Source organism: Acomys russatus, chromosome 30, assembly GCF_903995435.1.
Source record: "Acomys russatus chromosome 30, mAcoRus1.1, whole genome shotgun sequence".
In the NCBI taxonomy this organism is placed as follows: Eukaryota; Metazoa; Chordata; class Mammalia; order Rodentia; family Muridae; genus Acomys; species Acomys russatus.
The window spans coordinates 15,649,234-15,665,525 of record NC_067166.1 but is presented as its reverse complement, the minus strand read 5'-3'; the positions used below and the strand labels follow the sequence as shown (position 1 = coordinate 15,665,525).

At 43.4% G+C, this 16,292-nt stretch overlaps 1 protein-coding gene across 1 annotated transcript in view; it reads right to left on the bottom strand.

Moving 5' to 3' along the window:
• The window catches only part of Ap3b1 (adaptor related protein complex 3 subunit beta 1), a 202,242-nt gene that overhangs the window by 53,848 nt on the left and 132,102 nt on the right, over nucleotides 1-16,292 (bottom strand). Inside the window, exons 21-22 of the mRNA XM_051172495.1 lie at nucleotides 13,793-13,865; nucleotides 7,094-7,200 (exon numbers count right to left, since the gene is read on the bottom strand). Of these exons, the coding sequence (XP_051028452.1) occupies nucleotides 7,094-7,200; nucleotides 13,793-13,865 (180 nt within the window). The remainder of the gene's footprint in view (nucleotides 1-7,093; nucleotides 7,201-13,792; nucleotides 13,866-16,292) is intronic.

Below are 16,292 nucleotides of genomic sequence, written 5' to 3'. Positions count from 1 at the left end.
CAGTGAAGACAGGAGTCTTGCCTACTCTGCTCACCACGCACTCTCCAGCCCGAATAAATACCCAAATGAACAAAACTGCAGTAATGAGGTCTTGGCCTCCCCTCCATCCCCAGGAAAGATCAGCTCCTGAGAGGCCACCTCTAAGTGTTGGGATCACCCTAGCTACACCAGGATCTGCTATATGCAGGCCTCTTGGGCCCACATCTGCCCATTTATGTCACTGCAATGAGTCACAGGAGACACCTAGATAGCCTACATTAAGAGGAAGCGCAGAAGAGTCCTGGCCTAGGCCAAACAACCACTTGAGCTTTGAGGTACTTCTCAGCAACTTGCCCTTTAGGGAGCAAGGAAAGCTGAAGGTGAACCAAACAGCAGCCATTCAACTTTGCCCACACAATGAAGTCTCAGTAAAAACTCTGGAAGTTCACTGAGCTGGTCAGCAGCACTATGCTGATGACATTTGCACAGTGCCACATCCGGATGTCACCCACAGGGCAGCATCTACAACTCTCTCAGAATCTTCTCAGGTGACTCTTTGGCTGAAATGAAACCTTAACTCCGTGTATACTGCTTTCCCGAGTTCTATTACTAAACCTGAGGGTAATTTGGGGGAAACCCTTGAAAATGTACTTTGCACCAGAGACCTTCAGCCAATTTAGGACTCTACAGAAGGACCACATCCAATTTACCTTAATTTTGGCCAACTCCAAAGTAACATATTTTAACAAATTAGCATACATGCCCCCATCAGCTCTGTTGCTTCCTTCACAAACTATTCCTGGAATTTCTCCTTCACTATACACTATAGTATATTAACTTTCTTAATGAGCCTTACTTCACTGTCCTACGTTAATTCCATTAGGAGACAGTGATCTCTGCAGGCCACACCTGTATTTTTATGTCATACAGTCAGAGCTTCCCCACTGCATAGAGTTGTTGTGTCAGGTGCTACGTGGCACCTGTAGTGCCTGAAACGCCCCTCCACATTCTCTGTCACACATAGTGCTGCTTAATCTGTGCCAGGACAAGGAAAGAGTAGAAAGCAACAAGCTAGGGAGTCATTACTGCAATTCCCAGGACAGTGTAACAGCAGCACACTCGCCTGGCTCCAGGCCTGTTCACTGCAACCTGCACACGGGTGTTAGCCACCCATGAGTACCGGCTCTGCAATTCTGAGCCCTTCACTTTTCAAGCCTTCGGGTGCTGCATTTTCCTCTGCTAAGGGTATTTTCTTGTACTCCAGCCATCTAGACAAAATCTTATTTATGTAAGTCTCAGTTCCCAGTTCCCATGTATGAATTTAGCAATCAGATGGAATGAGTTACAAGGGTCTAAGCCAACTGAGTGCAGAGGCACAGCCCTGTGGACACGCTTAGTGGAGTAAGGATGCCTTCCTTGGTCATTCACGGCACACGCAGATTGCTGAAAGGTGGGGGTTTAAGAGAAAACACAGGAGAGGGTTCAGGCAGCTTTGAGTTATGGCTGCTAGACTCAGGGTAATGCAGCAGCAAACTTCCTGCTCTGAAGGCAGAGAAGTCTAAGGGAAAAACAGACTACTTGACCTGTGGGCGTTTCTTTTCAGTTCACGGAGTGCAGATATCTTCTTCAACACAGAATCTCACACAGGGCAGAAGCGGGCTCACAATCAAGCTCCATGAAATTTAAAAAAAAAAAAAAAAACCATTTCTCATAGTGTTGCCTCAAGCTTGTGGTATATTATGGGCTGCTAAAACCCTGGCCCTGGTAACAGTAAGCATAACTACAAAGATGTTACTGAGGAACGGTGCGCACCACTCACTGCTGCTCCTCTGTCTCCTCAGGAAAGTATTTATAAAGATCTTAGCTTCTACGGTACTGAATACACTATAATTGTTTTTTCTCCTCTAAGTTTAGATATAAAGAACTACAGAGCCAATCTAAACATTTTAAAGTTAATTGTTCCTTTCAGTTTGAATTTCTGAGATAGGAAAAAAGAGTTATACTTCCACAACACTTTATTAGAACTGGCCTACAGTGACTAAGCCATGCCTTCCTCTACAGCATGGCTTCCCATGCTGGGTTTCACGGTGCTTCCTGGGGACAGTGGCTTCCTAGTTTACTGAGTGATCTTTCCTTTTCCTTCCCTTTTGGTTTCTGAGATGGAATTTTGTTATTCTGCCTAGGTAGGCCTTAGGTTCCTGGGCTCACCCAAGGGCCTCCTGAGCCACAGGCCCTCACAGCAAGTGCCTGCCTCCTGGTTCTCCCAGGCTGGTGTGTGTGTTAGCCACTTCAAGTTGGAGGGTGAGGAGTAGGCCAGGTGAGCCTAAAGGGCTGCAACTCTTAGACCCTGCCCCAGATCCTTACCAAGTTCTTCCTCCAGGCCTGTAAGTCCTCTCAAAACCTTCACACTGGACTCTATCACCTGTCTCCAAATCACCACGCGTACAATCTTCCAGGGATATAAAGCCATATCTTGGGACCTAACCAAACATTGTTTAAGGCTGTTATTTTACTTAATTTTTACCAAACACATGTAGATATCAATGTTGTAAGGCTCAAATTCCAAGTTTATACATCTAAGTCACAACAATGACAAGCAGCCCAGAAGTGGGCAAAAACCAGGCCCCTGTGTCCCAAACTCTGCACTTCTCACATCACCCAGTCTCCCTGTGTGAGCTTCCGGCTTGTGCTCAGGTGCTAAAGAGCCACGGGAGCTGCAAAGTGGTGGACTGCCTGAGAATGTTATAGCCCAGAAAAGGCGTTTCCATAGAAACACAATCTTAACCACTGGGTGACTAAATTAATGAATATTAAAAGTTTGAGAAGAAACATACAAATTGAAATGGATGAGTCGTGTTCATGGTGACATCAGTGATCAGTCAAACTAGAAATTACATAAAATGAATATTAAAAGTAGCTGTGACTGTGTGGTGTGTATGTGTTCGTGTGTGTGCATATATGTGCATGTGGAGGCAGGAGACTGACACTGGGTGTCTTCTCACTGATCAGTGCTCTCTGCCTCTCCAGCGCTGCGTTTCCAGGTGCTGCTGAGCCTGCCTTTCTTTCACATGGGCACTGGGAAGCCAGCCTAGGTCTTCACACAGTCAAGGCAAATGCTTCATCTTCCTATCCCAGAGGGATAGCTTCACCTGTTGTCTCCATGGTAATATGCGAGCCAGAAGTACAAAGCCATCTAAATCACAGCCCGGGACCTCGCCCCAACATTTCTAGAAGTATTCAATTTTTGCTCACATTTTTCTTATAGACAAAACCATCTCTCTTCTTCATTTTCTTCATGCCCCACAAGAAGCCAAATATGTAGACGACTGCTCCATCTGTGCTGTCAGGACTTGATTTAAACTTGTGACTTAACAGTAATCAAGTAAAAACGTCCACTGGATTAAACAGTTTGTTACTGAAATATCATAAGCAAGATTTAAATGTTTCTTATTTAGGAGCCATCTGTCGGCCAACTGTAAGTTGTCTCATACAAGGTTGAAACAAATGCTGTGGTGCTGACCACCTTCCCACCAGACCACAAGCGGAAGGCCTGTGCTGTACAGTGATGTCGATTAGGCATTACTAAATGCGCCCTCCTGTCTGAAACACCTAACTCAAAAGGTTCCAACAGGAGACTCCTCCCGCCTTCCCCTGCCCCTCCCTTCCTTTCCTCCTCACTGGGTGGTCCAGGCTAGCCTTAAATTTATGATATTCTTGCCTCAGCATCCCATTTAACCAATACACCCAGGTCTGCAGGAAATGTTTTATAAGATAAACATTTGGTGTGAAAAAACTGTTTTTTGAGTTTCTGTGCATATATTTTGGTTAATTACAAGAAACAAAACCCATGAGAGACACAAAGAAGTAATCCACAGAAATAAATTTTAAGACACCTATAATAACAAAGCCATACATATACTAAAGGAAAGTGTTGACCATCATCATCATTTGAAAGCCAAGAAATCAAACGACAGCGTTAGTCTCAACTAAGTAGTGGTAGTAATCCAGACAAGACAGACAGACATGAGCTCTACTGGAAACATCCTAGTCATTCATAGATGCCCTGTCAGTATTTGCTTTTAAAGTGCTATTTTGAACAATATATGTGGTTACAACCTGGTTAAATTAAAATATAAAAAAACACACAAACCAACTACTCATAATCTCATAATTCAGAAAAATTAAAACTATGACATAGTTTTTATAGTTTATTTTTTCTATTTTACCATTGTATCATTTTGCAAAACTGAGATCTATATATCTTACATTTCAGGATCTATTTTTTTCCCTTCACACTAGAACATATTTTATTGATTATAAACATTTTCTTAAATTATTTTTACATTTATTTATTTTTATTTTATATTATTTTTGGTTTTTCAAGACTGGGTTTCTCTGTGTAGCCCTGGCTATCCTGTACTCACTTTGTAGACCAGGTTGGCCTCCAACTGACAGAGATCCGCTGCCTCTGCCTCCTCCAAGCGTAGGGGTTATAGGTGACTGCCACCGTGACCAGCTTTTGCCATATTTTATACAGCCACTAATTATCCTGCCATTAGACAAGGAGGTTTACAAGTATGCATATGAATCTCTGCAGTTACTATTATTTCCCCAGAAGTGGAAGACTAAGTATTTTGAAGATTCTGCTATGGGCAGTCATGGTATCATCTAGAAAGGTACACTTAAATGCTATCATGAATGAGTTGGTAACAAAATGCCCACTTCACTGTCTCCTCACAAGCAGACATTAGATTTTGCAGTATTTTGCTAATGCCGGGCAAAAATGATTCTTCAAATGTACATTTATTCATTAATATGACTGCACAATTCCATCCATCTATTATCATCTGCACTTCCTCTTGAATTTATAATCTATTTTTATTACCTGTCTACTTAAAAACTGTTTTAATAGAGTAAAACATACACACAGAAAAGCATGTTTTAAGTACACAGCTGTCCAATGATTTTTCTGCCTAAATGGAACACACCCACAGAAGCGTACCACCAAAGGACAGCGCATGAGCAGCACTCAGAGCCGCCACGTATGCCTCACGAGCACTAACCTCTTCTAAGGGTAACCTCTACTCCCACGTGCCCCTCATGAGCACTAACCTCTCCTAAGGTACTCCAACACCTAAAGGGCTGACTGGTTTTGTGCTCCTTCCTGTTTCTGTGCCAACAGTTCTACTATTTTTTAGAATTGGTAAATGCTAGGCATGGCGGGCACACTTATAATCCTAGCACTTACAAGGTGGTGGCAGAACATTATGATTTCCAGATCAGCATGGGCCACAGACAGAACTTATCTTAAAACGAAGAACAACAAAAATCTCAAAACCAAGAACAGAAGAAATAAAGTTTAAACTCAATTAAAGGAAAGTAGTTAACTATAGAAAAGCACACACACATGTGGGCACACACACACACATACACACACACACACAGATTAATGAGTGATTGCAAACTGATACCCAGATAAATATGATCACTCTGTGAACAGACAGGCAGATAAACCAATTGAATTGTGTGGAGTCATAGCCTCATTTTAAGGAAAGAAAACAACAACCAAATGAACAAAAATCCTGAGACCCCAAGTCCAGGGGGGCGGCGCACGAGCAGTTTATTAAATGATGCAATGTGCCAGTCTCTGCTATAAATGCAATCTCACAACCCAGGAAGACATTACTGTCACAGGACTCAAGTACGGAGGTTCTACTTGCCCAGCTGCAGCAAAGCCACACAGCTAGTGAGTGGCCAAACAGAGATTTGTGTCCCGCACACCTAGTATGTGAGTATCTTACCTTACTGCCTACCGAGTTTACTATAGATGTTCTGATCACCACTTTCTCCTCAGAGACTAACACAAATACTCAATAAATACTTATTACTTGAGTAAATGAAAGACTTCGCTGCCAATTCCAATGGTTTTCCATCTTTTAAAATGCTTTAATATGCATTTTCCTTCAGAAAGATGAGCAACCTGAAACCCCAAACACCACTTACTCTTCTCAGTGGCTAAGAGAAAACCCCATTCTACACTTGAACAGGCCACTGTAGCTTACCAGTCTTCATCAGTGCATTGTGTGAGCTCACCAAAAAGGAACAAACACAAGCTGCTCTTCTCAGCACAGCCCTGTGGAGCACGTTTACTCTGAAGGGGAAATCCCTCGTCTGAGGGAAGCAGCTCCACTGGGTGGCTCAGATCAGCAGCACCTACCCTCCACCTCCCTGCCCACTGACGCACAAGATCAACTCCAAGCTGTGTGTGCTCACCGACAGCTTGCTGCCTGCTCTAGATCAACAGAAGGTCAGCAGAGCAACAGGCTCTGCATCCTAGGATCATGCTTGACTCACAGTGAAAGGCTGGTGAGCAACGCCAACATACAGAAAAAGTGCCACAGTTTCAGACACTGACAGATTGCTACTTTTGATGTTGTTTTGCGATAGGCAGAATTCTCACCTCATTAAAGTCATAGCCCCAAATAACACTAATTGTTTTTCTTTTTTTTTTTCTTTAGATTTCACTATATGAAGGTAACACAAAAAGAAATTCAAACCTGGGCTTTTAAAATGAAGTAAGTGGTGAGAACAGAAGGATTATAAATTAATACATACAATAATTAAGTTTTATTCTCTGCCTCCACTGTGCAGAAGTCTTACTTTGTGCAGGCATAGTCTATGTGCCCAGAGTGATACTAACAATGCACTGTATCTCCCTCACCAGTGTGTGTATGTGGTGTGTGTGTGTGTGTGTGTGTGTGTGTGTTATGACTGCTTTTGAGTTTGTTTGTATATGCATCACACTTTATATGCTCATCAGTAAGAGGTACATGATTGTTGATACATTACCTCAACATGGCAATGAATCCCTGTACGCTTCACAAGACCACACACAAAAAATGTACACATAATAATTAAATTCAGCTAATAAGCATAAGTAAGCTGAGAAGATAATGGGTGGATAAATTTAAAAATCATTACAAAATTAAAAGGTCTGTCTGAATCCAACTTTTGTTAGGAGAAGCACTAGTGAAGACTATGAATTCATATTGACTATTTGCTTTTTCATAAGAAAGATCATATGTACCATAGGTGTTATATGGAAATCACTTACGTTGATGACTGATGAAGACGTTGACAAATTTAGACCTTCAAGATCAGCTATCAAGCTCGGAGAAAGGGCTGGTGTAGGAAGGGCAACTGGGGCGGATGCTGGGTTAACTGGAAGAAAAGGCCCAAATTAGTAAGTGTGCATGAAAATTTAATTCCTATTATTAAAAGCAACATTCTATTTTGTTAGTAAATCTAATTAAATTACTTTGATTAATGAATGTATGACAATTCTATTTAACATCCTGATTTAGTCACGTTATTACCGAGTCACAGCAGTGACTAGTCTGAGCTTTCAAACATAAGGCAAACCTACAACAAAGCAAGGCATAAATACCTTGAGCAATAGGTTTTGAAAATTTTTATCGCTAGCATTTATCATGCAGAACTTCACTAGAAGAAAACAGTAAGACGTTTTCCACACTAACATAAAGAATAATATGAGGAGATATTTTCAGCTGAGTCGCAAGTTTTTAAAAGATGCTTAACTCATTTCTTTGTTCTCCTGTAACCAACTATGGCCCAGCTAGTCCCTCGCAATTACACCCTGCCACAGAGCTATGTGTGAAAGCTGGCATGCAGCTCAGAACAGAGACCTGCATCCTGAAAATCTGTTCAAAATAAACAACAATTACGTGACTTGATTACCATTCCTAAGATGGTGGTCCACACTACTACTCTGACAGCTGTGGCTCTCATGTGACACAGTGCATCTTAATGTTTTGGGTTCTATTAGCCTATGAATGCTTTGCCTTCCTGGCTTTTGTCTTTAGTACTTGTCTCAACCTTTGAACTGAAAAGAAAACTAGACTGCAGAAAAGTTTTATCTTCCAACAAATTCTCTCTCCAAAGTAACACTATAAAGTAAAACGCTGGTAACCTTTGTTTAATTTGACACTTCTTTTCAGATTCTTTCTCCTCCTTTAGTCTTATAATATGCTGGGAATTAGGCAGAAGAGTATTAATCCATAAAGTTAACAATGGAATGTCTCGTTTTCAAGATAAGGTCTCTGTCAAGTTACTTGAGGGAAAAAAGATAAACACCCCTAACAAAAAAAGTAACACTATACTTTGCAAGTGATAGTGCTGAGAAAGAAAACTTTTAAAGGAAATCTCAAATCAAATCTACACACACACAATAGAAAATGGGATTGTCGTGCTCGGTTTTCCCATTGCCTTTATATGTAGCGTGGCTGAAGCACTGTTGATATTAGTCCTAGGCTTCCCTGAACTTACCTATAAAATACTGAGGTGTGTGTGTGTGTACACACGTACACGTGCGTGCTCGCCACATGGCAGGCAGAGGCAGGATCTCATCTGTTTGCTGCTGTTTTCCCTCCTGACTCGCAGCCGTGGCCGCACACACCCAGCCTTGTGTGCTTCTGGGGTTTCAGACCTTCGTCCTCCAGCTGCGAGCACAGCAAGCACTTCACCCACTAAGCCATTTTCCCCAAACCTGTATTTTTAAGACTTTCTGCAAAACACTCTTTTCTTTGCTAAGTATGTGTAACACAGCAATTACACAGCTGCCCTCTCTCTGCACACGAGGCCTGGTTGGTGGCTCCTGAGCCTGTCCTCATGTGCTACTATCATCACAAGCCCCTAAGAACACTTGGCACATGTGCGGTGCTGATGTAAACGAGTTCACATGCTGCAGTTCACTCAATCCCCAAGACAGCATTTGTTTAATCTTGCAGACCCAGCCACTAAAGCACAGAGTGTGATGGTTATGTTGGTTATCAGTGTGAGTGGATCCAAAGTCAATTAACAGACAACTGCTAAGTGTGCCTCTCTGCTTGGTTCAACCGCAGTGGGAAGATCCACGCAAAGTGTGGCAACATCTTCTGGGGGCAGGCCAGATAAAAAGATCTGCAGAGGACAAGCGTTGCTTCTTGCCTGCTTGCCTTCGCGTTGCGCTGGCAAGTTCATCTACCCTATTCCATCTTGCTGCTGCTGGCACCACCAGCATCCCTCGCTGATTAGTCCAGCTTCTTTAGCCTTCCAAAGAGGACCGAAGACCAGTGGCTCTAGGAATCCTTTAGACCTTCGGTGATAGACTGGGACTGCCAAGGCACTGGCCTTATGGACTGAGCAGCTATAAGGCTCCAGGCCTCTCCAGTATAAAGGCAGCCATTGTGGGACTACCTAGACCACATCATGTAAGCCAGTCTAATAATAAGCCCCTTTCAATATGCATTCATTCTGTTGGATCTGTTCCTGGATAAAATACTTGTTAATATGGAAATTAAATAAATTGACCAATGTAACACAGCTAAGCAATAAAAAGAACTGAGATTCAAACTGTCTGCTGTCCAGGCATTGTGGCACATTCCTTTAATAATTGCATCACTCTAGAAGCAGAAGCAGGTAGATCTCTGGGAGTTTGAGGGCAACCTGGTCTAAAATAGTTATTTCCAGGTCAGCCAGGGCTACATAGTGAGACAGTCTCAATATGGAAAGTAAACCCTCAAGCTTCCTAATGTCCTCTTAGCCACCTCACTGAATACAGTGGCCTTACCCACACGCCACCCAACAGAGTGATGTTGGAGTCTGCATGGCTTAAGACGCTGTACTGTGGTTATCTGGAAAGGCTTCTGAGCTAGCTGAACTCAGTGTAATGAATATGTTTACCCTTCGTACAAAAGAACACTGGGGTGATTGCTGCCTTATGATCATCTCATTTAGATAATTTGGTATCGGGACTAGAAGATATTCCAGAAAGATAAAATACCCTCCATAAAGGCAGAATGCACATTGCTTTCTCAAAGTCCAACAACAGGCTACAGGTCATATGTTATTCTGGCAAGGACATTTTGTCCTGATATCCACAGAGTCAAGTACTTCATAATCTACAAGAATTGTCAAGGACTTAACAACCTCTTCTCTTACTGTGTTATAAATGAATGAGACAGAGAAATTAACTCATGAAGCTGGTTAAAGGTATGCCGGCTAACGCCTGTGCTCATGCCGTCCTCTGCTGCTGCACCAGCTGGGTTATTCAAATTATATAACTGCTTTATAACTGAGCCGGTCTATTGCTGGAACTTCCTGAGGAGACACACTGGAGACTTCTCGCAGGGGCTCTTACCCTTCTCCATGCTCCTATTCAGCCCAGCTTACCCTCCCCCACTCTGTTCTCCCACCTCCCACTGCTTTGTTAATACAAGCCTCGAGGTGTACACTGGAACTCTGGGTGGATTAGACGCCACAACCCGAGGAGTTCATAGGCGCGTCTCTCACTTCATTCATTCATGGTGTTCCAAATGCTGCTGTTAGGTCTGACGGTGAACTTTCCCCAGGGCTCAAGCGTTGGAGACGTGGTACCCAGTGATGGTGGCCCTTTGGGGATGCTGTACGCTTCCTCAGCAGGGAGTTCTTAGCTAAAGGATGCAGGATGTGGACAGCCTCTCTCCTCCACACATCTTAGCTGGCATGATCCTTGACATCCACCTCAAGGACCAAGGTAAGGTGGACCACTGGCTGAATCCCTGAGCCAAAACACATCTTAGCACCTTTTAAATTGCTTCTCCCAGGCCAAAGCCAGAAAAACAAACATCAGTTTCCTGCTGCTTGCATCACTCTGGGCTTCTTGTATAAACGTGTTCTTTAGGTCTTCAGCATGTAAAGATTAACAGTATCACAACGGATATCCAACAAGTCCTCTGAGTGAGGAGATGGACAAATGCCGCATCTGTTCACACATTGGAACACCGTTTGCACCTCCCTTCAACTATCACTCTACCTCTCAGGGCCTGAAATCTCACCTGCTACAAAACAGTTCCAACAGGTAATTAAGAAGCTGCTGAGGGCAAAGCCAGCAGACTCATGCTTGTCTTTAGCTCTGAACTCAATGATGCTTCTCCAACAAGCATTTGCAGCTTTGCACATATTCCTTATGGAACTTGCAACATACGTATGTCACACATGTGGAAAGGGATGCATTTGCTCAGGTAGAGATACCTTTGGCTAGATTTTAGTACCTAGGAGAGAATGTGCTACAGCATCCAGCAGGGCCCTCTGAATTCAGCAGACACTTCATCTACTGCCATTGCTGAATTAACTTTTTAACAAGTATTTCAAGTACCCCATCTGACAAAGAAATGAATTTTTTTTCCCAAGCAAAATGTAACTGTGTGGGTACTAACAACAAAGATAAATATTTTGTATACTGAATTGCTGAGTTTTAAAAACAAGTTGGGATAAAAATCTCCTTTCTAAAGATATTGTCTTCAAATAAGAAAAAGTCAAGGAAACTTTGTCTCTCTATATAAAAATATACATTTAAAAATGATTACACTCTAGCATTTATATATACTACAGATTTCCACTGTTTACATGCTCTGTATGCATGTCATGGTTGACCGACTGATTGAATAATTAATTTTTCTTTTTTTCTTTTTCTATTTGCATTGGTATGAAGGTGTCAGAATCTCTGGAACTGGAGTTACATTGTGTGCTGCGATGTAGTTGCTGGGAATTGAACTGGAGTCCTTTGGAAAAGCAGGCAGTGCTCTTAACCACTGAGCCATCTCTCCAGTCGACTGATTTGATTTTTCAAGGCAGGGTTTTCCTTTGTAGCTCTGGCTGTCCTGGAACTTGCTCTATAGATCAGGCTGGCCTTGAACTCACAGAGATCATCCACCTGTGTCTGCCTCTGCCTCCTGAGTGCTGGGATTAAAGGCCTGCACCGCCACACACAGCTACGTTTTAACTTATAGCATCATAATGAACTTGTGTTGCTCCTAAGTGTCGCAGCCTATGGCAGTTATTACATCTCTGCAAATGAACCAATGCAGGTCTGAGAGTCGGTGACGTCAGAGCTTGGACTTGGTGCCTGCCATCATAAGACGGAGCTGAACCCTGTGGGCAGCAAGAACCCAGGCAGGGGACCTATGAGGAGACAGCACAGCATGCTTGAGCAGAGCAGAGCAAAGCAGCAGTGGCTGGAAACGTGGCCAAGAAGTACAACTGTCTGCTGAAGGGGTGCACACGCTAGTCTAAATGCAGCACCAGGATATTAAGCTAATACGTTTAAAACAAGGAAGGGGGAGATGTGTAGTTTATTGTTACGAAATGTCTCCCCAAAAAAACTACCCAGTCCAAGGGACACACAACTAGGATGACTCCCAAAGGCTGTGGCTCTCTGCATCCCTGTGGAGAGCATATGCAGCGCTGTCATTCTGACCTTTACTGATACTGGATGCTGGTAAACTTTAAAATCTTTCCTTAGTATGGACAAAATGATACAGATTTGCTTCTAAGTTTTAAAAACAGCGTATGTTAGTTGTAAAAGCACTGGCTTTTGTACGGCACTCTCACTCACACAGACGGCAAGTTCTATCATACCCCCTTACTTAGCCATTCCCATCGCTTTCCTTTTCTCCTGTGGTCTTGTCTACTTTCATGACCTCCCCGGCCCAGACCACAGGAGACAAATCATGCAGTGCTTGTCCCTGATTCCACCTTACTTAGCATGCCTTTCAGTTCCATCAATGCAGCACAGGCACTGCCTCTACTTCAACTGCAGCAAACCTTCTGATCACTGCTAGCATGGTCAAATATGGTCAATTTCTCTCCAGTAAGTATTTCTCTATATTATACACTTTTATTTTTCTCTATTAAGAATTTGCTATGGCAATCACAATAGACATAGACAATATAAATAGAATGGGTCTATGAAAAAATGAGGTAACCTCCAAAACAACTCAGCCTCCACGTAAGTAAAGTACACTGAAAATGAGACCCATACCTCCAACTGCTCTCTTAGTAGAGTCTACCTACCAACAACGCTCACAGCACTACCCAGCACCCACCCCGCCGAGTGACTTAAGAGCTGCGACTATGTGAGACTTAACCATCCTTCCTTGGGTCCTCCTTGTTACTTGTCTTCTTTGGGTCTGTGAATTGTACACAGATGTATCTGAAGGGCCGCTCGGTCATCATGTGGATCCCCTAGTAAGGAGAATGGGAACTGATTCTGACATGGACTCTGCTGCATGTTTTCAGTCACTTTCCCCTGGCGGGGGTTGGGGGGCTGGGGGGGTACCTAACCAGGCCACAGGGCAAGAGGATGCACTGAGTCCTGATGCGACTTGATATGCTGGGGTCGGGGCTGGGGATATGATCCCCTTCTCTGAGGAGGGAGGAGGGAGGATAAGGGAAACAGGGAGGGAGTGGGGCTGGGAGGGGAGGAGGAAGGGGCTATGACTGGGATTAAAGTAATAAAATAAAGAAAAAAGAATTGAAAATAAAAAAAAAAGAGCTGTGACTATGCACAGTTGGGTTAGCGAGGCTGTAGGGGTCTGACTCCTTGGAAGTGCATTTGCCTCAACGGAGATAAAACACTGAAGGCAGAGCCCAGCTGGCCACTCAAGCCTTCATAAGCCGCTGTAGCAAGCAGAAGCCGGGGCTGTCTTTCCTCATTGCTCTCCTAGTTCCCTCCTTAGTTTACACGAGTCAGTCCCCATAGCCGGAGACCTCACCATGCGGATGCTGTGAGGCAGGATCATTATTTGATGATGCAAGGACAAGTTACTAAAGCAGAACAGGTCTGGTGCTCTACTCACGTGACACAGAACTGATAGGCCGGACCAATGAGGGCACAAATGACAAGTATTATAAGAACACGGAGCACCCGTGAACACGGAACACCCGTGAACACGGAACACCCGTGAACACATAGTCGGGAGGTCCCGGTACTTACAGTCGTCTAGGTCCAGAAGGCAGACCTCTCTGGAGGGAGGGTGTCGGTCTTGCTGGGGTTTTCTCTCTTTGGCCTGTAAAATACCAAAACCTCACTCAGACACTGGCTAAGGAAAACCATAAGGGTGCTGTTCCCTCTTGTCTCAGAAGCAAAATTACAATGTAAATTTCTACACGGTGATAGAAACACTTTCCTGAATTAAAATTCTGTATGAGCATACTGTATGTCTTCCTCGTCATAAAAACTGTTGCTGATGTTAAAATACTTCATGCTAAAGGATATAAAAGATCTTTAGAAGAAAATTTAGATGCGATAGTTATTTTATAACCTGACAACTTTTTTGCTACATAAAAATACAATGTGGCTCTCAGTAGAACGTGACCAAACAACGTGGGCATGGTGGTGCAAGCCTTTAGTTCCGTGGGTCTCTGTGAGTCCCAAGCCAGCCTGCTCTACAGAGTGAGACTAGGACAGCAGAGCTATACAGAGAAACCCTGTCTCAAATAAACCAAAAAAAGGAGGAGAAGGAAGAAGAGGAAAAGGAAGAGGAGGAGGAAATGAATAAACATTCTTAGAAGTAACTGTTAATCAGGTGTACTTAAGAAACAGGAATATTCAAACAATAACACATGGACAGCGCTGACGGCCTTAGGCTGGCAGCAGGCTGGACTCTCAGAGGTCAGCCCGTGAGAGGTACTGCATGAGATACTTGGTACTCCTACACTAGGTGTGTCATGGGTCTTCACCAAAAGTACCCATGAACACAGTATCCCTCGCTCATGCTCTTTAGTATGAAAAGCAACTCATTCACTTTCTTAGCATTTGATAGAGAGAAAATGTTTAAAACATACCTACTGAAAATCAGGGCTTCTCCCGTGAGAGACTCGCTTATTCACTGTTTATAAACATTCATTGCCATGGGAGTGAACATAAAGCCCTTACACTAAATTTACCCACCTTAATAAAAATGGTATAACTGGGTTAGGGAAGTGGCTTAGTTTGTACAGTGCTTATTGTAAAACACATATGGATCTGATTTAGGATTCTAACACCCACGTCAGAGCCATGTATAATCCCAGTGCATACTGGGAAAATGGAGACAGGATTTCTGCAGATAGCTGGCTAGCCACTCCAGCTTAATTAGTTCCAGCATAAACACTGTCTCAAAAATAAGATGGAAAACAACCGAGAAAGACACTCTGGCTTCTATACACCTCCACCCACATGCAGCCACACACAGGAACATGTGCTCACTCCCGGCCCCTAGCACATGACTAAGAACAGCTAAATAGCACAGTGAGCAGACAAAGAAAAAGGTTAACAAAGAACAGTGCTTTAGACTGACACAGCTGAATCGACGCTGCTTAATCTGCTTTTTCTTTTAGAGTTTTAAATGTGTATCGGATTCTGTGCTCAGCAATGGAAATAACTACCTAGACAAAGTTCCCACTTTCAAATAACTTAAGATTTACCAACCGAATTTTGAGTTTATTATTAGCATAAATGATGTGTCACTGAAGCAAAAGCCCCACGTGAGTGAGTGCTGGTGCACTTGGGACAGCGCCGCATGAATGGCATTACATGACAGTATGCTCGCAGGGGGTGGGGGTGGGGGAGATGGCCAGTGTACTGCTGGCACAGAGGACCTGAGTTCAAGTCCCAGCACACACATCAACAGCTCACAACTCCCTGTAATTCCAGCTCTCCGCTATCTTTCTCCTTCTTCTGGCTCCTGTGGCACTGAGAGAGCAGGTGCGCGCGCACAAACACACACACACACACACACACACACACACACACACACACACACACACACTTTTAGAGAAACATCTGGGAAATAATGTTTTCATGTGTTCTACTTATGTTCTACTGATGTTCTCCTTTAAGCCAACATTCAGAGAGCTGTTCAAAGGATTAGCTAAGAACGCACGTTAAAACCAAAAAGATTGTAACAAAAGAAAAGTCAGCACTGTTCCCTTTCCTCCCCAGCACTGAACTGCAAAGCCTTCTAGCTGGGTTTTGGCTCATCCTTCTTTAACTCAGAAACAGCACCCGCCCCTCTCTCTGAACTTTGCTGGAGAGTAACAATGTCTAGCCTGCAAGAGGACAAACAGAAGAAATGTTACTTTGGAGGTTGAAATTTAAGTTACAAGGTAATGAAAACTGATTTAAAATGGAACCGCCATTCCAACTAGACTTTCATTCCTGCAAATAAAAACATAACCAAAAGGTTATCGGCATATGGCTCATCAAATGCTGTGCACAATGGGTGTGGCTTCTCACCAGCCACAATGACCAAACTGCTTCATCAGAATGTAAGCTCACTGCCTGAAAAATTAGAAACCTACCAAAAAGATAAGGTTAGAGCTGAAGGCAAGCCTACACCCTATTTTCTACCCCACAGCAAGGAAAGTGTGGCAGTGTCTATTAGGCACACATCAGGTCCACACCACACAGGAGAGAGCTACATGTGAATCTGCTATCGGCTCTCGTCAGAAGC